At 38.7% G+C, this 22,178-nt stretch overlaps 1 protein-coding gene and 1 long non-coding RNA gene across 2 annotated transcripts in view; one reads left to right on the top strand and one right to left on the bottom strand.

The window, feature by feature from the left end:
- UROC1 (urocanate hydratase 1) overlaps window positions 1-20,424 on the top strand; it is a 47,992-nt gene extending 27,568 nt beyond the window's left edge. The window contains exons 16-20 of the mRNA XM_043981664.1: window positions 4,444-4,542; window positions 9,398-9,497; window positions 13,207-13,288; window positions 18,657-18,756; window positions 20,217-20,424. Of these exons, the coding sequence (XP_043837599.1) occupies window positions 4,444-4,542; window positions 9,398-9,497; window positions 13,207-13,288; window positions 18,657-18,756; window positions 20,217-20,357 (522 nt within the window). The 3' untranslated portion in view covers window positions 20,358-20,424. The remainder of the gene's footprint in view (window positions 1-4,443; window positions 4,543-9,397; window positions 9,498-13,206; window positions 13,289-18,656; window positions 18,757-20,216) is intronic.
- The window catches only part of LOC122739942, a 28,468-nt gene continuing 15,526 nt past the window's right edge, over window positions 9,237-22,178 (bottom strand). Inside the window, exons 2-3 of the long non-coding RNA XR_006354696.1 lie at window positions 17,037-17,089; window positions 9,237-9,660 (exon numbers count right to left, since the gene is read on the bottom strand). This is a non-coding gene — a long non-coding RNA (uncharacterized LOC122739942). The remainder of the gene's footprint in view (window positions 9,661-17,036; window positions 17,090-22,178) is intronic.

Genomic DNA, 22,178 nt, shown 5'->3' with positions numbered 1-22,178 from the left:
TAATGTGGACTTACTTCTTATCAACAGGGAGGAGCTAGTTGTTAATGAAGGGATGGGAACCATGGGAATAATTGACCATTCCATGTAAGGGTTTATAATAGAAAAGGAAAGAAACAGCCAAGTAGCGCTGGACATTTTCCCTAGGTGGTAGCAAAGAAAAATCTGAAAGGTTCAGAGAAGACACAAGTAGGATCCCGTGGCCAAAAATTATGCAGAAAAAGTCAGTCCAAGAGGAATAGGGACCTACAAGATACAATCCTGTAGACTCAAACCAAGACAATTCCAATGAGGAAGAAATGGGGAAACAGCATAAGAAAACCAATGTGTAGATGCATCAGGAATCCATCCATCAGCTTTCATCTTCAAAGGCATGCCTCAAAACTGAAAGCAAGGGCGGGTAATGAAGAATTAATATAAAAATGTGACATGGTTCTGGAAGGACAGTTCTAGGGGTGTCAAAACTTAAAATGAACTGAGGTTTATAGTGAATGCTCAGAATGTCAAAGAGATTTTGTTGTTTAAAGGGAAAATACAAGATGCAAAGAAAGGTCACATAAAGAAAAAAAAGATCACAGAAAAGATCATTGGATAAGTGAGTTAGAGTTGGTTAGGACAACTACTTGGGGTGGATAGGACAATGATAATGAATAATAGAGACAAGGAAGAAACACTAAAACCCTCATTTTGCTTTCATTTTCTATCCCAAGTAGAATAATCTTCTAAATGAAAGGGACTTGGCTTGCCTTGGTAAGGTCAAGTCAATTGGACCTCCTAGAGTATTAAAAGAAGTTGTAGGCATAATTGCTAGATTTCTTAAAGGGGTATGTAGAGTGAGGGAGGTACCACAAGAACAGAGAAGGTCTAAACTTGGTCTAACTTTTTTCAAAGGAAGACTAGAGTTGGCAAATTATAGACCAATTGGCTTTATTTTTATTCCTGGCAAAATTCTAGAATGCATTATTAAAAGTGGAGTTTGTCAATATCTAGGAAAGGGAATGTGCATTTCTAGAGCACGTCTTATATGTCAGGCATTGTTAAGCAGTTTAAAAATATTATCTCACTTGATTATTAAAACAACCCTGTGAGGTAAGTGCTGTTATCCCAAATTTACAGTTGAGGAAACTGAGGCAGATGAGTTAAATAACTTGTCCAGGGTCACACAGCCATTAAGTGTCTGAGGCCATATTTGAACTTAGCTCCTCCTGACTCCAGGTCCAGAACTCTATCCCCTGCACCACCCATCTGAAAGGGAAGCCATGATCAGCAAGAACATGGCATGCCAGATTCATCTCCTTTGTTGACATGGCAACTAGACAAGTGAAAAGCAGTGTAGTGTCATGGAGAGGGCCAGCCTTGGAAGACCTATCTCTGGCATATACTGGCTCAGTGACTAGGGAGAAGTTACCTAATCTTTCAGTGTCCCAGGAAACTCTAAAATTAAAAGTTACAGACGAGTTTCTGGTTGGCATCAGCAGAGGGAATTTTGAACCAAAGATTTATCTATACCGATGAAACCAAAGGTTCATATCCTTCTTTTCCTCTTGGCAAAACCAAACCAACCCAACTAGATTGGTATTTCAAGATAATGTTGTAGATACAGTTTACCTAGATTTAAACAAAGCATTTGGCAAAGTCTCTCATTCTAGTCTTGTGGTCAAGATGAACAGATGCAGTGTAGAGGACAGTATACTTAGATGCCTATCGAACTTCTTGCATACCTAGCCCCAAAGAATAAGCCAACACCAACTTGGAGGGAGGTCTCCAAAAGAATCTGCCATTGGCCTTATGCTGGTTTATATTTTTATTAAGGTCTTGGATGAAGGCAGTGAGAGCACACTTATCAAATCTGGAGATGACAGAAATCTGGAAAGGGTAGAAAACACATTGGATGAGTCACAAAGTCAAGATTCAAAAGGACCAGAGTGTTGGGCCAAAGCTAATAAGATTAAATCTAATAGAGACAAATATAACAGCCCTATACTTGGGTTCAAAAATTCATTTTTGCAAGTACACAACATGGGAATCATGTCTAGAAAATGCTTGTTCATATTAAAGAAATCAAAGAGATAGGAAGGTTTTAATGAAATTTCCCGGAGTCTTCAGTGTGCTAAGGCAACCCCAAAGGCTAATGTAATTACAAGAGTCCATTTATTGCTGGATTAAAAGGGCTTTTTGAAAGAAATGGAAATATACCAATGGAATAGAAATATACCAATCAATGCTTTAAAAAAGCAATAGCTCTTTTTATTTGCCATTTAAAGGGAAATTGTATGGCTTAACTGGAGACACCTCAAGTGGCAAGGAGGGGGAGATACGGACAAGAAAGGAAGGGGATTAGGGCATTGAACCCCTCACACCAGGACCAAGAATGACTCTTCCAAAGCTGATTGGGAAAGGAGAACACAATCTGGGATCTGGAGAGGAACACAATCAGGGATGTCTCCAGGGAGCCTGAGACACAGTGGTCTTCAGGCCATGGCAGGAAGAAGTCCACATTAGTCTTTAGAGAGACTGCTCCCAGGACTTGGCACATGATCACACTAAGCTCACTCTGGGATTTCGGAAACTATGCTTCAGGAAATCCCAAGGATGGGGATTAAAGCTGTTTTGGTATTTTTTAGGGAAGAAAGGGCTCTACTCAGCTGGGTCTGATTGGTTTTCTACCCCTGAAGTCCTTTGCAAGGAGACACCAATCAGCCAGAGAACTAACTCAGAATAGAAGATTCTGAGTATTGTGGGGAGTGTGCAGAGCTGCCCCACAGCAAGGATAGGACAGAAAGGAGAGAGTAGTAGGTAGGAAGAGGAGGTGTGACTATGGCAAAAACAGATTAAATGAAAGGGCTTCTTTATCTGGGACTTTGAACATGTTTTCTAAAAAATATTTTGATAAAGATTTTAATATAATTGAATTCCTTTGTAATCTATTTATTTTATCTTTTGCATTTTAAATTATTGTGAGAATGAGTCCACAGGAGTCACCAGATTGTCAAAGTGGTCTACAATACAAAAAAAAAATTTTAAGAACGCTTAACAGGCATCTGTGTGGCATGGTGAATAGAGCCCTGGGTTTAGAGTCAGGAAGACCTGAGTTCAAATCCACCCTCAGTCACTTATCAGCTGTGTGACCCTGAGCAAGTCATTTAATCTCTGCCTACCTCTCTTTCCTCATCCTTGGAATGGTGATAATAAATCTACCTGCCAGAATATTTGGCATATTCTTTGGGGCTAGTTATGCTAATTATGCTGTGAGCATCAAATGAGTTACATTGCTTTAGGTGGTTAATATATGCTTTTAAACAAACAGACTCCTGGTTTGAAGGAAGCAAGGACTGGAGGAAAAAGATTTAGAGCTGACATGACAGGTGTCTTGAAATACTGGAATGGATGTTCCATAGAAGTGGGATTTGACTTGTTCTATTGGGTTATTGGAGCAAGAGCAAGAAGCAATGGGTAGAGTTTCTAGAGAAGTAGAATTAGGCTTGATATAAGGGTAAAAAAACCTTTCCAATAATAAGGGGCATCCAAAAGCAGAACAGGCAGCCTGGGAAGGTAGTGAGTGTCCTCTCACTAGAAGTCTTCAAGACATGGCTGGATGAGCACTTGTTGGATAATGCTATAGAAGGGATTATTGGTTGGGTGTGGTTGGGATGAAGTGGACCAAGATCCCTTCCACCTCTGAGATTTTATGACTTTGTGTATTTAAAATGGATCTACCATTGCAGGAAAATAAAGCCAAAGCAGGATGCCATCACGATTCTCCTGGAAGCAAAATTCAAGTCTAATTCTTAGCACTAGAAAATGTAGGGGTACAGATGTAGCAAAAAAGGCTCCCCGTTTTTTTTGTAAATCAGGGACAGATATTTACGTAGGGATTGGGATAGTGATTAGATGAGTAATTTCACTGACAGAAGGAACTTCTAGATAAGCAAACTCTCCTCTAATGCAGGTCAGCAATTTCTAGTCTTAGAGAGTTGTCTAGAATCAGTATTCTATACTTCTAAATTAGTATGCTAAACTATTTGCCCAAGGTTACACAGCCATTACGTATCATTGGCGGGACTTGAACCTGGGTCTTCTCGGTTCCCACTATGTCATGCTGCCTCTCATAAAACTTAAGCACATAGAAAGGTAATTAACATGACATGGTCCAGTAAGTGCTGAATGGATGTCCCAGATGATGGCCATGCCACAGTTTTCCCATTCACAAACTGAGGAGAAACAACATTTTTGCCCATCTCCACCCTCACTATCCCCTTTCCTCCTCTTTGGGATATTATAAGTGGGAAGGAAATTGTATCTACAAAGGGGCTGTGATCTTCCCAGAGAAAAGCTCTTCATTTTGCAGAGTTTAGGGACAGTCAGTGAATTTCAGTTGTCTGTGTGATCCCCACTGGGAATGGACTGGCCACACGTTCCCACTGACTTGTACTGCTTATCCTTTAGGTGGTTGGCTCCCAGGCACGGATTCTGTATTCTGATCAGAAGGGTCGTGTGGCCATTGCTGTGGCTATTAACCAAGGCATTGCTCAAGGAAAAATCAAGGTGAGGTGGAGTCTACCATAAAAGGGTGATGGTAGGGAATCAGGAGAATTCTGGGGTTCTGCCCTTTCCCCAAAAAACACTGATCTAACCAAGAGAAACCGATGATGCATGCCCCCACAGGGCTTGCTGCATGAATCAATCATCCACAACTTATTTTACTTTATTTTTTTATTCTGAACTGAACCTCCCCCCCAAGAGCATTTCCATACACAACACAGAAAACAAAAAGTCTTCTGTATGAAACTGACTCTTGATTTAACACAATTTTCTTTTTAAAAAGTATGTACTAAATTCTATACATTATTTTCAAAACTATCCTGCTTGGCTATGCTTCCTTCTGAATTACCTTCTCTTCTCTTATGTGCATTTTTTCCTTTTTTTTCCTTTTTGTCTTTTTTTGGGAAGTAATCAGGGTTAAGTAACTTGCCTAGAGTCACATAGCTAGTAAGTATTTGAGGCTGGATTTAAACTTAGGTCCTCCTGACTCTTTTCTGTGCATTTAAAAATTCTTTCCATGGACTTCTTTTTAAGAGACTATTTAAGAACATAAGTTGCAAAGAAGGTTTCTCTATCTGAGAATTCCACTATACAAGAAATCACGGGTCCATTATCTAACAGGTTAGATGAAGCATTTTTTAAAAAGCAGGCATAATAAGCATAATCAAGCAAAACAAATCTACATGGTGGTCATGTCCAAAAAATGTGTCACTTGGGGCAGCTAGGTGGTGCAGAGGATAAAGCATCGGCCCTGGATTCAGGAGGACCTGAGTTCAAAACCGGCCTCAGACACTTGACATTTACTGTGTGACCTTGGGGAAGTTATATTGCCCTTCAAAAAATAAAATAGGAGCATCTAGGTGTCGCAGTGGATAGAGCACTAGCCCTGGATTCAGGAGGACCTGAGTTCAAATCCAGCCTCAGATACTTAACACTTACTAGCTGTGTGACCCTGGGCAAGTCACTTAACCCCAATTGCCCCACAAAAAAAATAGGCTTAAAAATAAAATAGTCTATTTTTTTTGCCCAATAATAGGACCTCTCTACTATTAGAAGGCAGCGAGGCAAAGCAGTGGATAGAGTGTTGGACCTGGAGTCAGGAACACCTGAGTTCAAGTCTCACCTCAGATGTTTATTAGCTCTGTGATCCCAGGAAAGTCATCCAATAGCTATTTGCCTCAGTTTTCTCATCTGTAAAATAATGCGAATAATAGCACCTAATTTCCAGGATCATAGAAAGAATAGAATGAGATAATATTTGTAAAGCTCTTTGCAAACCTTAAAGCACTACATGCATTATATTTAAATATAAATATAAAATATTATAAATACACAAATTGATCAAATAGAAATCTTATTATAAATGTTAGCTATTATTATTAAACGCACAGGTTGAGCAGTTAAATGATTCTTTCACTGGATGACAGAGTGAACTAAAATCTTTCAGCTCTGAAATTCTCTGAATCTGTGTTTATGTGAAAGGAATCAGTCCTATGGAGAATTCATCAATGGGGACTGATGGAGGTATTGTTTAGCACACCTTTTCTTCACGTATTCACAAAGGCAATTGAAGAGGTTGGCCATTTCTGCAGCTTGACAAACTAATTAAGGCCACAAATGTATCAACCAGAGCATTCACTGTGCTTCAACAACAAGCCTGCTTTTTAAAAAATGCTTCATCTAACCTGTTAGATAATGGACCCGTGATTTCTTGTATAGGGGAATTCTCAGATAGAGAAACAGGTCAGCACCTTCTTTGCAACTTATGTTCTTAAAGAGTTGTCTAGGCATGAGATATTAAGTGATTTGTCCAGATTCACATGACCAGTATATGTCAGAGGAAGAACCTGAACCAGGTTGTTCTTGGTTTGAAGGCCACCTCTCTAGATTCTATATGATGATGCCTCTTGTCTAACATACATATTTTTAATTTATAAAAATCCAATTCTTTTTTTTTTAGTGAGGCAATTGGGGTTAAGTGACTTGCCCAGGGTCACACAGCTAGTAAGTGTGTGTTAAGTGTCTGAGGCCGGATTTGAACTCAGGTACTCCTGACTCCAGGGCCGGTGCTCTATCCACTGCGCCACCTAGCTGCCCCAAAAGCCAATTCTTTTCATGAATAGGATACTTTTTGACTGTGTTCAACCTTTATCTTTTATGTCTCATTAAACAACTAATTGTAATATTTCAAATTGTTGGCATTAGGTGGGTTTATTGGTTCGGTTTAGAAATTATTTGCTGTTGTTCTTAGGTTCAAAACAATTACATTCAGAAGTCCCAAAAGAAAGATTCATTTTCTTAGCATCTTTAAGCCTTCTTTTCTCCATACATTTTTATTCAAGTTTATTTTTTAACTTTTCTGTAATTATCTTTTCAAATACCCAATTATATGGACTATTTGTGCCTCTCTGTGGTAGAGCCTTGTGATCAGCCACAGTCGGACATGTTGTACCTTGACCCCAGCATGGTGAGATCATTTTGGTTCTGTTCAAGAATAAAGGACAACAACCAACAACCACCACCCAACTATACACCCAGATTGTCTGACAGGCTTGCAGATTGAAAATATTTTTAGCTATTTTGTTTATTTTTTAAAAAATAGAATTTGTTTGTTTTTATACTATCTTAATTTCTGAATACATCTCTCTTCTGTATGACTTGGAGAGAACCATCTTTTGTTTTGTTTTGTTTTACTTTTGTGGGTTTTTTTTTGTTGTTGTTGTTTTTTTAGTGAGGCAATTGGGGTTAAGTGACTTGCCCAGGGTCACACAGCTAGTAAGTGTTAAGTGTCTGAGGTCGGATTTGAACTCAGGTACTCCTGACTCCAGGGCCGGTGCTCTATCCACTACACCACCTAGCTGTCCCAAGAACCATCTTTTGTAACAATGAATGAAAAAAGAAAAAAAAATCAGTTCAACAAAGCTAAGTGAACCAAGTCTAACAGAATCTCTCACTGAAGAAAGAAATAAGCAACAGAAAATTGGTTACTCTGACTTTGTGGCTATAACCTGAGTAAATTGAGCAAGCCTATTCTACAATGAATACCCATAGTCCTCTAATCTTATAGGATAGTCAAGCTCTTGGAGAATGGCCTGGTCCTTTTCTCTTAGCCATCAGAGGTTTACCTTCATACTGCTAGCTCAGTATATATTTTTTAAAAATACCTCACAGGGGCAGCTAGGTGGCACAGTGGATAAAGCACTGGCCCTGGAGTCAGGAGTACCTGAGTTCAAATCCGACCTCAGACACTTAACACTTACTGGCTCTGTGACCCTGGGCAAGTCACTTAACCCCAATTGCCTCACTAAAAAAAACAACAACAAAAAAATACCTCATGAATACCGGTCTATTATCCAGCCCTTCATTCTTGAACTTAGTTTACTAATTAAAAAAAAAATTAGTTTGTTTTTCAAAACACCACAACAAACCCTTGCCACAGCTTAATCACTTAGTACAATGTCTGACACATAGCAAGTGCTTAACAAAAACATTTTCTTCTCTTGTTCCTCATGTCCCTCATCCCAAAAGAACCCTTCCTGGGGCAGCTAGGTGGTGAAGTGGATAGAGCACTGGCCCTGGAGTCAGGAGTACCTGAGTTCAAGTCTGGCATCAGACACTTAACACTCACTAGCTGTGTGACCCTGAGCAAGTCACTTAACCCCAATTGCCTCACTAAAAAACAAAACAAAACAAAACAACTTACAAAGAAGGGTTCTTTTTGTGTGTGTGTGAGGCAATTGGGGTTAAGTGACTTGCTCAGGGTCACACAGCTAGTGAGTGTTAAGTGTCTGAGGCCAGACTTGAACTCAGATACTCCTGACTCCAGGGCCAGTGTTCCATCCACTTCACCACCTAGCTGCCCCAAGAACCCTTCTTTGTAACAAAGAACAACAGTAAAGTCAAACTGATCACCATATCAACTACTTCTGTGCTTTTGAATAGCATCTTCCCACCTCTCCACTAAGAAAAGGGAATTTGTTTCATTATCTCTTCTTCGAGACCTAGATTGGTCATTGTATTTAAACTGAGTTCAACTGCTTTTTAATATTATTTTTGTTTACGTTATTGCAAATATTGTAGATATTGTTCTCTTGGTTCATGTTTCTTCACTCTGCATAAGTTCAATCTTTCCACATTTTTCTGTTACAATAATATTCCATTGTATTTATATACTACAGTTTATTCAACCACTTCCAAATGATGGGCGTCCTCTTTGTTTCCAGTTTTTTGCTCTCATAGAAAGTGCTTCTGTAAATATTTGGTATACACATGGATCTTCTTTCTGTCTTTGACTCTCTTGGCGTATATGTCCAGTAGTGAGATCACTAAATCAAAAGCTATATTAATAGTTTCATGACTTTTCTTGCAAAATTCCAAATTGTTTTCAAAATAGTTGGATCAATTCGTAATTCCATCAATAGCATATCAGTGTACTTGTCTTCCTACAACAGTTCTAACTTTGTTTTAGTTTTTTACCATATTGGGAGTGAGGTGAAATCTCAGAATTGTTTTGTGGTTTGTTTTATTTTGTTTTGTTTTTTGGTGAGGCAACTGGGGTTAAGTGACTTGCCCAGGGTCACAGAGCCAGTAAGTGTTAAGTGTCTGAGGACGGATTTGAACTCAGGTCCTCCTGACTCCAGGGCCGGCGCTCTATCTACTGCACCACCTAGCTGCCCCTCAGAATTGTTCTAATTTGCATTTTTCTATTAGTATTATCATTGTCGTTGTTGTTGTTGCTTTAGATCATTCCATATGGTTATTGACAGTTTACATTTTTCATCTTGAAAACTATTGTCCATCAACTTTGATTTTGTTTCTACAAGAATGTTTTGCTGAGTGTTTGTGATTGACTATCTAGGCCCCTGTGGTCCTCAGCCGGGATCATCATGATGTCAGTGGGACAGATAGTCCTTTCCGAGAAACATCCAACATTTATGATGGGTCTGCTTTCTGTGCAGGTAAGAGGGATGATGAAGGCTCTCAGAGAAAAAGAAGCTCTGAGATTAATAAGGTAGCCAGAAGGAGGAAGGCTTTGAGTTGCATCTTAAGGTATGGACAGGGTTTGAATGGATAGAGGAAAGAGCATCCAGAAAGGATCAACAGCAAATCCATATGGTTTCTCTGCATAGTTAAAAAAGCATAAACATACAGATTATTAGGAAGATTCATGGAGCTCTGAGCCCCTCAGAAATTCTTTTGATCTCCAGAGCAAAGAGGGAATTTTTACAGCCAGTTCAATTTGATGTAATTAATTATCTAAATCTCTTCCCTCCTTTCCCAACTGTCATATCACTTTATGGAAAAAAAACAACTCAAGATACAGTTAAAATATTTTATCTTTATATAGAAAGTTATTATTGAAAAATACAAATGACCAGTAAACAAAATTTAGAATTAGCAGAGGAACTCTTAGGAATGAACCATACTACCAGTTGTGTGCATCAATAAACAGAAACAGTGGAATAAATTCACTGTGATTTCAATGGTTTCTTTGACAAGTAGGCATAACTCAGTTGCTCCTTGTTGGACCATATTAATTATCTGGGCAGTAAGCCAAGGAAAGGAAAAAATTCCAGCCACTGTATGGCTTAGAGTAAGTTTCCCAGAAACTGTCTTTTACTTTCTACCATTGCTGTTGCCACCACTCTCTCCAGAGCGATTAAGAAAAAAAACTTGCTGCTGTAGAAATCTCTGACTTTCAGGTCTGACCTTGTGATAGTTTCATCTTACAGACTTAGGTTACCTCAGAAGGCAGCTAGTCATTTTGTCTTTTTCACCACCTTTACCAATATGGTGGGCATAACATGGAAACTTAGTTATGCTTCTAATTATCAGTGATTTGGAACATTTTCCCCCACATGGCTATTGATTACAAGGCAACCAGTACAAGCCTTTTCAAAAAGGCTGTTACACAAGTAAACAGATGAGTAAGTGGAAACTAATTTGAGGATGGATTTAGTACTAACAACCAGGGGCAGTCATGAAAAGCTTCCCTATAAAGATGGCACCTGAACTGACTCTTGAAGGAACTTAAGAAGTCTAAGAAACAAAATTGGGAAGGAAACATATTGCATGAGTGATGAATAAGCTACCCAAGGTAAAGGACATAGGAGGTAGAATGCCAAGTTCAGGGTACAGAAAGGAGACATATTTGTCTGGAATTTGGAGTGCTTGAAGGGGAATAATATGAAATATCTGGAAAGATAGGTTGGATACAGATTGTGAAGGACTTGAAATACCAAAATGAGGATGTGTATTTTATCCTATACATAATACAGAGCCAAGCTTCTTGAGAATGTGAGAAATATTGTCAGACCAATGGTACAGGAAGACTATTTGGCAGCTATATGGAGTATGGATTAATGAAAGAGAACTGTAGAAACAATGAGTCCAATTAATAGGCTGTTGTAATACTCTAAAAGTCCAGGCAAGAGGGGATGAAGTAAACTTTGGAATAGAAAGAAAAAGGACAAATCGTAGAGATGTTATAGATGTTGTGAGGTTGCTAAAATTCTATCTAGTCTGTCTAAAATATCTAATGAGTGGTCACCAATAAATTATAAGCTTTAGCAAGAGTTAGACTTTTAAGCATTTATTAAGGAGAATAAGAATTTGGTGAAGAGAGAGAGAAAGGCCTAGATTCAGCTGTCTATCTCAGGGAGCCAATGTCTCCAGCTCCTCTCCCCACTGAGGTCCTCCAGAAAAAGAGCTCAAGAGAGCAAGCCTCGCCTCTTTTATAGACAGTACCCACGAGCAAATGTCACTTCCTGACGCCAAGGAAAACTGCATGGCTTGCCCTCAGACGCCTTCTTCTCATATTGGAGCTTTCCTACAGTAGCTCTCCAGCAGGTGCCATCACTCCAATTGTTACAATGTATAATTGATAAAAACTTAGCAAATAATATGTATGATGAGGAAGAGGAAAGAGGTTCTTTTTAAGTGGTTCCATAGTTATTTTCCCTCAACTGCCATTTTTTTCAGTGTTAATAAGATCCAGGATGCCCTTGCTATTCTCTTCAGATACCCTGAGTCTCCAGCATGTCCCTCCTCTATGTGCACTTGGTCTAATCCATCAGCTTTTTTTTTTAATGGGGCAGTGAGGTTTAAGTGACTTTCTCAGGGTCACACAGCTAGTAAGTGTCAAGTGTCTGGGGCCAGATTTGAACCATCAGCTTTTATTTTCATTCTTATGACCAGAGAAGTAAGAGTTAAGGATGACCCCAATATTATGTACCTTAATGACTGGGAGGATTGTGATGTCATTGATAAACATAAGGAAGTTAGGTAGAGTGATGGATTTGAGCAAACAATACAATGACTTCTGTTTTAGGCAATGTCGAGTTGGAGATGCCCACAATGCAATCGGTTAGAAATGTCTAATCAGATAGTGATGTGTTTTTGGAGCTCAGGAAAGACACTAGGGTTGCATTATTGATCTAGGAATCATTGGCATAAAGCTTATTGTTGAAAGCATAAGAATTGATAAAAATCACTGAGTATAGAGAAAGAAAAGACCTAAAGCTTTGGAGTACACCTATACACAAAGGGAGAGATATGAATGATGACTCAGCAAAGGAAATTGAGCAGGAGCAGCCAAACAAGCAGAAAAACAGGCAAGAGAAAGCAGTGTTACAAAAACCAAAGAAGAAGAAGACATCCCAGGGGAGAAAGTGGTTGACTATTAAATGATGCAAAGAGGCTGAGAGAAAAGAAAAAGGTTTATCAAATATAGCAATTAAGGGATCATAGTTAACTTTGCAGTCAATAATTTCAAATATGTTGGGAAAAAGATTGCAAGGAATTGAGAGGTGAATGAGGGTAAAGGAAGAAGAGAGAAAATGTACAAACAGCTTTTTTTCTTGGAGTCAAAGGGAGAAGATCATAGTTTGAGGAGATGGCAGGATCAAGTGAGCATTTTTAATGAGTGGGGAAACATGGGCATCGTCTGTAAACAGATAGGGAGAGACTGAAAGTTAGAAAGATGGGATAATTATAGGGGAAGGTCGAGCTTCTAGAGGAGGCAGGAGAGGGTGGGATCAAAGTCACAAGTAGAGGGAGTTTAGAACCTAGCCAACAAGAAAAATTAACTAAGAATGATTAACTAAGGTATGAAATATCACATATATTGTTATTAAAATTTTATTTTAAAATTAATGTATTTTATCTTGTTAATATTTTCCAATTACATTTAAAATAAATTTTAACTTTCATTTAAAGAATTTTGAGTTCCAAATTCTCTTCCTCCCTCTGGCCCCTCCCCCACCCCCTGAGAGGACAAGCAATATATTGATTATTCATGTGAACTCATGGAAAACACATATTAGCCATGATGCTGTTGTATCCCTAGTATTGAGCACAATGCCTGACATATAGTAGGTTCCTGGTAATTGTTTGTTAATTTAAATTCGATTGAATGGAGTACCATGGTTTTTGTTTGTTTTTTAAGATCTTTGGAAAGTACAAATAAAAGTTATTTAATACTATTAAGGTTCATTCATTTGACTCAGTGGTTCATCTACCATCTCAGACTCAGTTCTTAACAGGCTCATAATAAATGGAAAACCAATGATTCCCATTGCTATTCTAGCCATTAGAAAAGAGATGACCATGTTGAGAGTTTCTTTTTATGAAAAACATCATAGGATCTAGAGCTTTTTTTCCCCCTAGACATGGCGGTGCAGAACTTCGTGGGAGATGCCTTCCGAGGTGCCACATGGGTAGCTTTACACAATGGAGGTGGAGTTGGATGGTAAGAAGAACTGGGAGAAGGAAGTGTAATAAGTGGTTCATATCAGTGGCAAGCATATTTTTATCATCAATCTTCTGAAGTCATGTTTGATTACTACATTGATCAGAATTCAGAAGTCTTTCAAACTTGTTTTCTTTTACATTATCATTGTCAGGTTTTTGTTTTGTTTTGTTTTGTTTTTTAGTGAGGCAATTGGGGTTAAGTGACTTGCCCAGGGTCACACAGCTAGTAAGTGTCAAGTGTCTGAGGCCAGATTTGAACTCAGATACTCCTGAATCCAGGGCAGGTGCTTTATCCACTACACCACCTAGCTGCCCATCATTGTCATTTAAAAATTATTCCTCTGGTTCTGCTCATTCCACTATGCATCAGTTTAAACAAATATTCCCAGGTTTCTCTGATTCTGTCATAATCATAATTTCATATGCTATAATAATATTCCATTATATTCATATACCAGTTTGTTCAGCCATTCCCCAAATGATAGGCATCCAATTTGTTTCCAGTTCTTTGTTACAACAAAGAGATGCCATCATTTTTTAAGTCTAGGTCCTTTCCCACTGTCTTTGACCTTTATCATATGCTGGTACTGGTATCACCAAGTCATAGTGTGTATAATGATTTTTGTGTATATTTCCAAATTGATTCCCAGAATGCTTGGACCAATTCATAGCTCTACCAAATTTAATGTCCCTGTCCATCCACAGCTCCCCCAACAACTATCATTTTCATATTTTGTCATTTCCATTAACTACTTTCCTCGTCTTTCTCCTAACTGTTCATGTCTTGCTAAGGGTACAGTAATCAAATCAACAGTTTCTGGAAAGTCTTGTGAATCAACTTCCCTTTGGATCAACTCACCATCCTGTGACTTCCCAGAACCAGACTTCCTAATCTGAAACCATTCTCCTCCCTATATGAGTTGTCTCCTATTAGGAACGTCTTTTTTTTTTAATTAAATTAAATTTATTTATTTTTAGTGAGGCAATTGGGGTTAAGTGAGGCAATTGGGGTTAAGTGACTTGCCCAGGGTCACACAACTAGTAAGTATTAAGTGTCTGAGGCCGGATTTGAACTCAGGTACTCCTGACTCCAGGGCTGATGCTCTATCCACTGCACCACCTAGCTGCCCCTAGGAACATCTTAAAGGCAGAGACTATCTCACTTTTTAAATTTACATTCCCAAAATGACACGATATGTAGTGAATGCTTAATAAATGCTTTTGCATTTATCTACATATTTCATGTTCCAGCCAAACTGGATGCTAATTGTTCCCTAAATGAGAGTTCCATTTCTCCATTTCTCATCTCTGTGCACTCCCACAAATCATCCTCTGTTCTTAGAATGAATTCCCCTCTCATCTGTGCTGTTTAGAAACCTTATCTTCCTTTGGTTCTCAACTCAAGGACTAACGCCTTTCCTGATCCTGGTCCTCCCTGCCCCCGCCGCATTCTCCCTTCTCAAATGACCTTGTATTTACTTATCTGCCCCCATGTTGTGTGCCCCTTATAGAATGTAAGCTCTTTGAGGACATGAACTTTTTTTTTTTTTGGTCTTTGTATCTCAGAGTTTAATACAGACTTTTAAAAAAAAGAATGTTTTATTGTTTCCAATTACATGTAAAGATAGTTTTCAACATTCATTTGTGTAAGATTTTGAGTTATAAATTTTTCTCCCTTCTTCCCTTCCTTCCCCAAGACAGCAAGCAGTCTGATATATGATCATTTAACACAGACTTTTGCAAAAAAAAAAAAGGACTACTAAATATTCACTGAATTAAACTCCAGATCTAATTCATATGACACTATGGAGAGGAAATTGAGTAAACAACAATAATAATTCTAGAATTTTAACAGTGAAGGGGAGGAGAGAAACTGGTAACTTGAGAGAATGACAGGATCAAGTGAAGGTGTTTTTGGTTTTGTATTTGTTTGGTTTTGTTTTTTATAAGATAGGAGAGACGCAATAGCAAATGTGAGAAAGAGGATCATGGATGGTGAAGGAGACAAAGGGAATAAAATCAATGGCATAAAGTGGAGAGGTTAGTTTTTTTTAAGGGTTACCTCATCCTCTGAGACTGGACAGAAAGAATTAGTGAGAGCAGAGAAAAAATTTGAGGTATGGAGGAGGGGAGAGGAGGGAGGTCAGAATGGATATTCTCAATATTCTCAGAAAAGCAGAAGGTGAAGTCATCTGCTAAGAGAGGGTGGAGTGGAATTGAGGGCCAGAGAAGGCTGTGTCCCCTGCGACGCACCCTCTGATGCCTGTCAAAGCAGACATCTGAGAATGATTGGCAGCTGTGTTGTCAGGATCCCACACGTTTCCTTAATTAGTTAGAAATGTGACCTGGTGTTCAAAGAAGTGAGGAGTTCTCTTTTAAAAGGGAGGGACTTGGTTGGAAAATTCCTTGAGCCAATGTAATAGATTTAAACTTTAATTTATGAGGCTTTTAGGATCATCCTCCAAATTGATGCTTAAGGATGGAATTTAAGGCAGAATTATCAACTGTTTTTACCCTTCTCTGCTGAGAAACTCTTACCAATTTAATGCTATTGTTGAATTAATTCTCTCATTCTTTAAGTAGGTACAGCACAAGTATTAATAGTAATATTCTCAACTTAGAAATCTTTATTGTGCTTTTTGAGGCAATAGGTAGACAATTTTCCCAGGTTCACAAAGAAAAATTAAAAATAGAGGAAGAAAACTCGGGGCTTCTAAATTCCATTGTGAATTATCCTTTATAATTTGTATGAGAGAGTTAAGCTATGACACTATCATATGTTGTCTTTATTCTTCAATATCTTTTTCCACAAGTACAAATAGATATAAATATATTTGTCTATGTCACTGTTTTGCCTTATGGATATATTAGGGAGATTAGAGGAGTTGGATTTGAATCTCTGCTTTTTATATAGCTGAATTTGGAGCCAAAAGATCCAGGTTCAAATTGTGGCTCTGCTAATTACTGTGTAATCTTGAGTAAGTCACTCCCTGAGCCTCAGATTTTTGGTCTATCAAAGGAAGAAGTTGGACTAAGTGACCTCTAAAGTCCTGTCCTGTGATCCAATGTGTTTGTTGAGCAAAATGATAATTTGCACCTAGTTACGGTTTTTGTTCTCAAAGCAGATGGTTGGCCTTTTAACATCTTGTGGATATGCTAATTGGCCCTAATAAGGAAGATTTTATAAAAAGTTAACATTTTAGTTAAGACCCAGAGGCAACATAGGTATGATCTATTTTCTCAATGTTAGGGGATATTAGGGCATTGAGGTGATACAGTGGATAATGCACATAGCCTGTAGTCAGGAAAACTTCAGTTCCAATCCAGTCTCAGATACTTCCTAGCTGGGTGGCCCTGGGCAGGTCACTTAATCCTGTTTGCCTCATTTTACTCATCTATACAATGAGCCAGAGAAGGCAATGGCAAACCACTGCAGTATCTTTGCCAAGGAAACCCCAAATGGGGTCAGAAAGAGTTGGACATGACTGAAAAAATGACCAAACAACAAGGATCTTTAGTTAGGATACACGTCATTCATTTCTTTCTTTATAAACAGCCCCTAGGAACTTTGCCTCATTGCCAGGCATACCACGGGGCATCAGGAAAACTATTTTTCAATCTTTCCACAGATGTGTGATCAGGGCCAAAGGGTAGCGATTTCTAGGTAGCCTTTGTGGAGTAGAAAGGATGTTGGAAGAGAAGGAGGAATCAGGTGACCTGGGGCCTAGTCTTGGCCAGCAACTTACCACCTGTGACTTTGGGCAAGTCATCTAGCCTCCCTGGGCTTCAGTTTCCTCACCTGTAAAAGGAAAGAGTTGAATTAGAGGTTATCTAAGGTGAGATATACAGCTATACAATCCTGTGGTTTTAGGGCTCAGTACCATCATGGTAGCTTCATTACTCAACAATGGAGTTGATTCCACACTTCAAGAATGGCAGTTTCCATGGAAAAAATGCTGAGAGAGATTCATGCTGTACTTGGGGAAGAGAGGCTTGAGGAACATTTATGCCAGGGTACAGTTTCTCACTGCAGCTGGGCCCCAAAATATGACCAATAGATCTACAGAGTGACAAAATGGCACCCTGCAAGGGCATTGGTTTGGAGTTTGGAAAGAAAAGTTTCAGTCCTGGCTCTGATGCTCTGCATGACCCTAGTCAAGTCAAGCCACCTCACTTCCTTCAACTCTCAAGCAAGAAAGAATAAACAACAAAAAAACAACAACAAAAGTGAAAATAGTATGTTTCAATCTGCATTCAGACTCCATAATTATTTTTCTGAATGTGGAGAGCATGTTCCACCATAAGTCTTTTGGCATTATCTTGGATCATTGTATTGCTGAGAAGAGTTAAGTCTATCATAGTTGGATCATCCTTCTTTCTAAGCACAACTAGAGCTTCTCATGCTAAACATCTTATAGTCTTCACTGATATCAACCTAAAACCAGAAAAAAAGAATGTTCCAACCTCTTTTTGGTGAACTTCATACTTCCTCCTGCCTATCCTATCTTCTCACATCCTGTGAGAATCTTATCTGATATGTTTTTGTGACAAGTTTCCAAAAATACTAAGATCAACAACATGAATTCATTGAGTATTATTAAATTTCCATTATGTGGTGGTGATAGTGGTGGGGAATGGAGATGGGATGAGGGGCTTGTACTATTTATGGTCTCATTGTATATACTACTTATACAAAGATGAATAAGTGTTCTCTGTTGTCAAGGAATATGTAATTTAGTTGGTGAGATAAGATACAAATTTTAGAAAATAGTAAATAGTAATATAATAAGCAGTAATACAGTAAATAGTAAAAATTGTAATTAATATAAATAGCAAAAATAAATAAACATTGTAATAACATATTTGAATTGTGGTTCAAGACAATACCATAATAGGTCACGGGATCATACAAATAATATTTACATATTGATATAAAGTTTACCAAATTTTATCCTCAAAATAACCCTGTAAAATAACTAGTACAAAAGAACAATTATACCCATTTTTAGATGAGGGAACTAAGGGTCAGTTAAATGACTTAGCTGGAATCACCCAGAAAAGTAAGCATCAAAATCAGAATTTGAACCTAAGTCTTCTGATGTCATAATCACTGTTTTTCCCCCTAGTATATCCCATGAGCAAGTGCTATAGAAAATCAGAGAAGGGACAAGATTATTTCTGAAAGGTGGACCTGTCTGACCACCTTTATGGAGGAGGTGACATTTGTGTTGGGTCCTGAAGGATGGTTAGAGTTCAAGTAGATGGATAGAAAGTGGGAAGGCACTTGAGAATGATGTAGCAGAAAAATGCCAGGTTATGGCCAGGGAATAAGTGAATATCATAAAAAGCATTTGCTTTTTTTTCAGGGGTGAAGTAATAAATGGAGGATTTGGCCTGGTGCTGGATGGATCTGAAGAAGCTGAACTGAAAGCTAGGATGATGCTCAGTTGGGATGTGTCCAATGGAGTAAGCAGATGGCACTGTTATCTTTTCTCAGTTCCCCAGATTTTGACTCTTCCCTTCCATTCCCTCAGTCCAAACAGTCATTGTGTTCTTTAAGTTCTTCCTTCAAAGTGGCTCTTTCTCTTGTCCCCTTTTTATCTTTCCCAAGACCACCATCTTATAGCTTGGGCTATGGCAAAGATAATATAGCTTTCATATTTGTCTTCTCTCTCTGTCTCTGTCTCTCTCTGTCTCTCTTTAATTCATTCTCACTCTCCCCCTCTCTCTGTTTATCCATCACAGTGCCATTGAATCAATCTTCCCAAAACACACATTTCACCATGTCACTTTCCTTATCCCCAAATCTCCAGTAGCATCCCAGTGGCTAATCAAATCCATATTCTTTGATCCAACATTCAATGTTCTCTACAACCTGACCCTATCCTGCCTATTCTTCTACCACAGCTATGCTAAGAAGAATAATCTTCTGTTTGGGAATCACCAAACTTTAGACCTTTTCTCTTGTGTTTGTAGATAGATTGCATTACTCAGATAAAGTTGTTAGGCAGTCAGGTCATATCCTGATTTTAAGTTCCATGTTTGTAAAATCCTCTTTTTCCCTTCATGAATCTCCCATTTTACTAGAATCAGAGAAATGTTTATGCATTAATTCAGTGAGAGCACTAGGTACTTACTGTATGCTTGAAACTGTGCTAGTTTCCATATGGGAGATGTAAAAATAGAAGTTACTTTACTCAATGATTTTGGAAAGAAATTTGAAATCACTAGGTCAGGTCCTGTGGAAAAATTCATCTGTGCAGCCAGATGCTTCCTTTCCATGGTTATTTACATGTACCAAGTCTATCTGGTAGCTTGTCCCTGGAAGAAGACTCAGAGGACCAGGGAAAAATCATGCCTTGCCCCAGGTGAAATCAGTAGATATCAAGGGGCTCCCTGAAGAAGAGATGAGGTCATAAAAATGTAAGATGCAACTGGAGGGACAAGAATTTCATAAGGGAGGGCAGTCTCCAGCATTGGGAAGAATTATCTGATTATACAGCTATGAATTTCATGTTTCTTAAAGGTCCCAGAATGGGAGCATCTGTCCCATGTCAGTCTCCTATGTCTACCTCCTTGTCACAACCCAACAGCCAAGAGTGAGGTGTGCTCCAGAAGTCAAGGGCTGGGGGGCAACTAGGTGGCGCAGTGAATAAAACACTGGCTCTGGATTCAGGAGGACTTGAGTTCAAATCTAGCCTCAGACACTTGACACTTACTAGCTGTGTGACCCTGGGCAAGTCACTTAGCCTGTAGGAACAACTTTGTATAGTTGAAAACTCCTTACATGGTGCCTATCCAAATAAATTAAGTGTTACAAGTCTTTGAATCTATACTTGAAAAGTGTTTATGGGTGGGGTTTGGTGATTTCTTTGTTTTTTATGTTGAAGCCTCCATCTACCTCATTTTGAAACCCTTATTGACAGGTGGCCCGGCGATGCTGGTCAGGAAATAAGAAAGCATATGAAATCATCTGCCAGACAATGGAGGAAAATCAGAAATTGAACGTCACCCTTCCTTATGATGTACTGGATGAAAGCATTTTAGAAAAGGCTCTACGATTCTAGGCAAGGATCCAAGAAGGAATTAGCCTTTTCGTTGTATTTCTTTAACAATAATAATTGTCATCACTTATGTTTGTCTGGTTCTTTATCATTTCAAAAGTGCCTTGCAGGGGCAGCTAGGTGGCACAGTGGATAGAGCACTGGCCCTGGAGTCAGGAGGACCTGAGTTCAAATCCAGCCTCAGACACTTAACACTTACTAGCTGTGTGACCCTGGGCAAGTCACTTAACCCCAATTGCCTCACCAAAAAAAAAAAGTGCCTTGCTATCAATTATCTCAGTTAAGTCTTATTCCCTACATTGTCCAGAGGGGGAAACTGAGGCTAATATAGGTGAAGTGTCAGTTCACCAGTATTCATTAAGTGTTAGGCAGAAGCAGGACTAGAATCCAGGTTTCCTGGCTCTTAGTCCAGTGCTGTTTTCACTATATTACTATGAATATCTTTAGCAGAGGAACTTGGAACATCACTTTCCTGTCTGATGCCTCATTACTGCATTTACTGGGGGTGGGGGGTGGTTAATAAAGACTCATGAGATTGGTGAAGGATTGAACATCTTTGTTGCTTTCTGGTGAAGGCTGGGGTGAAAATGCCTGTGTAGGAGTCTGGTGGGTTTTCCTCAAGAAACAAATGTAGAAATGACCATGGCTTACGCTGGGATCAACGAGGAGGAGGGCCTCACTGTACCAGAGGGTTGGTAAGATAGTATGAGGTCAGACTATAATGAACCTTGAAGACAGTCAGGAGAGATGGTATGGCCATCAGTTTCCATCGTTTTTACAATTTTAGGGTATGGTAGAAGACATGCTTTGCCTATACATCACTATTTTTAATTTATTCTTTGTTTGTTTTTTAATAGAATTTTATTTTCCAAAATATATGTAAAAACAAAATTTTAACATCAATTTTTAAAAAAACTTTGTGTTTCAACTTCTCTTCCCCCCTCCATTCCCACCCCCCACCCACAAGAACTCAAGCAATTCAAAATAAGTTATACATGAGTAGTCACGAAAAAATTCCCACATTAGCTAGTTGTGAGAGAAAACAGTAAAAAACAAAACAAAACCCAAACTTCAGATTAAGGAAGATGAAGATGTTCTGCATTACTGCACCAGTATGACATATTGAATTGCTTGATCTCATAGGGAGGGTTGAGGAGGGAGGGAGGAAGAACAATTTAGAACACAGAATTAGCTCAGGGACCCTGATCTCATTGGAGTGGGCTCATGGAGGGGATAGCTTTCATAACCAATTGGGAGGAGCAACCTATTTAACCCTGCAGGAAAATAGGAGGGGAAGAAGATAAGGAAGGGTGATAAAAGGAAGTGCAGAGTGAGGGAGAGGATAGTCAGAAGTAAAACACTTCTGAGGAGGAATAGGTAAAAAGAAGAGAGAGAATAAATGCCATGGGAAGGGAGTGGGAGGGAGGGAAATAGTTATGATGATTAATTATAATGGCAAAATGTATGTATGGTACCTACTTTGCTGGGCTTTTATGAAGAAAATTCTCTGTCAAGATTAAGGTACAGTTTATGATGAACAGGATACTATCAGAAAAACCTGGAAAGACCTACATGAACTGAAGTAGAGTGAAATGTACTGTATACAAAATAGCAGTAGTGGGGGATGATCTGCTGGGAAGTATGTGGTTATTTTCAGCAAGGCAATGATCCAATATAACCCTGAAGGACTTATGAAGATCGCAGCCCATCTGCAGAGAAAGAACTGATAGTATCTGAAAACAGATGGAAACACATTTAAATTTTTTTTTCTTACCCTCTATACATCACTATTAAAGGCTTTGAGGATTCAAATCAATTCACCAA

This window comes from Dromiciops gliroides, chromosome 1, assembly GCF_019393635.1.
Source record: "Dromiciops gliroides isolate mDroGli1 chromosome 1, mDroGli1.pri, whole genome shotgun sequence".
Classification (NCBI taxonomy): domain Eukaryota; kingdom Metazoa; phylum Chordata; class Mammalia; order Microbiotheria; family Microbiotheriidae; genus Dromiciops; species Dromiciops gliroides.
This window is presented reverse-complemented; position numbering and strand designations above follow the sequence as displayed.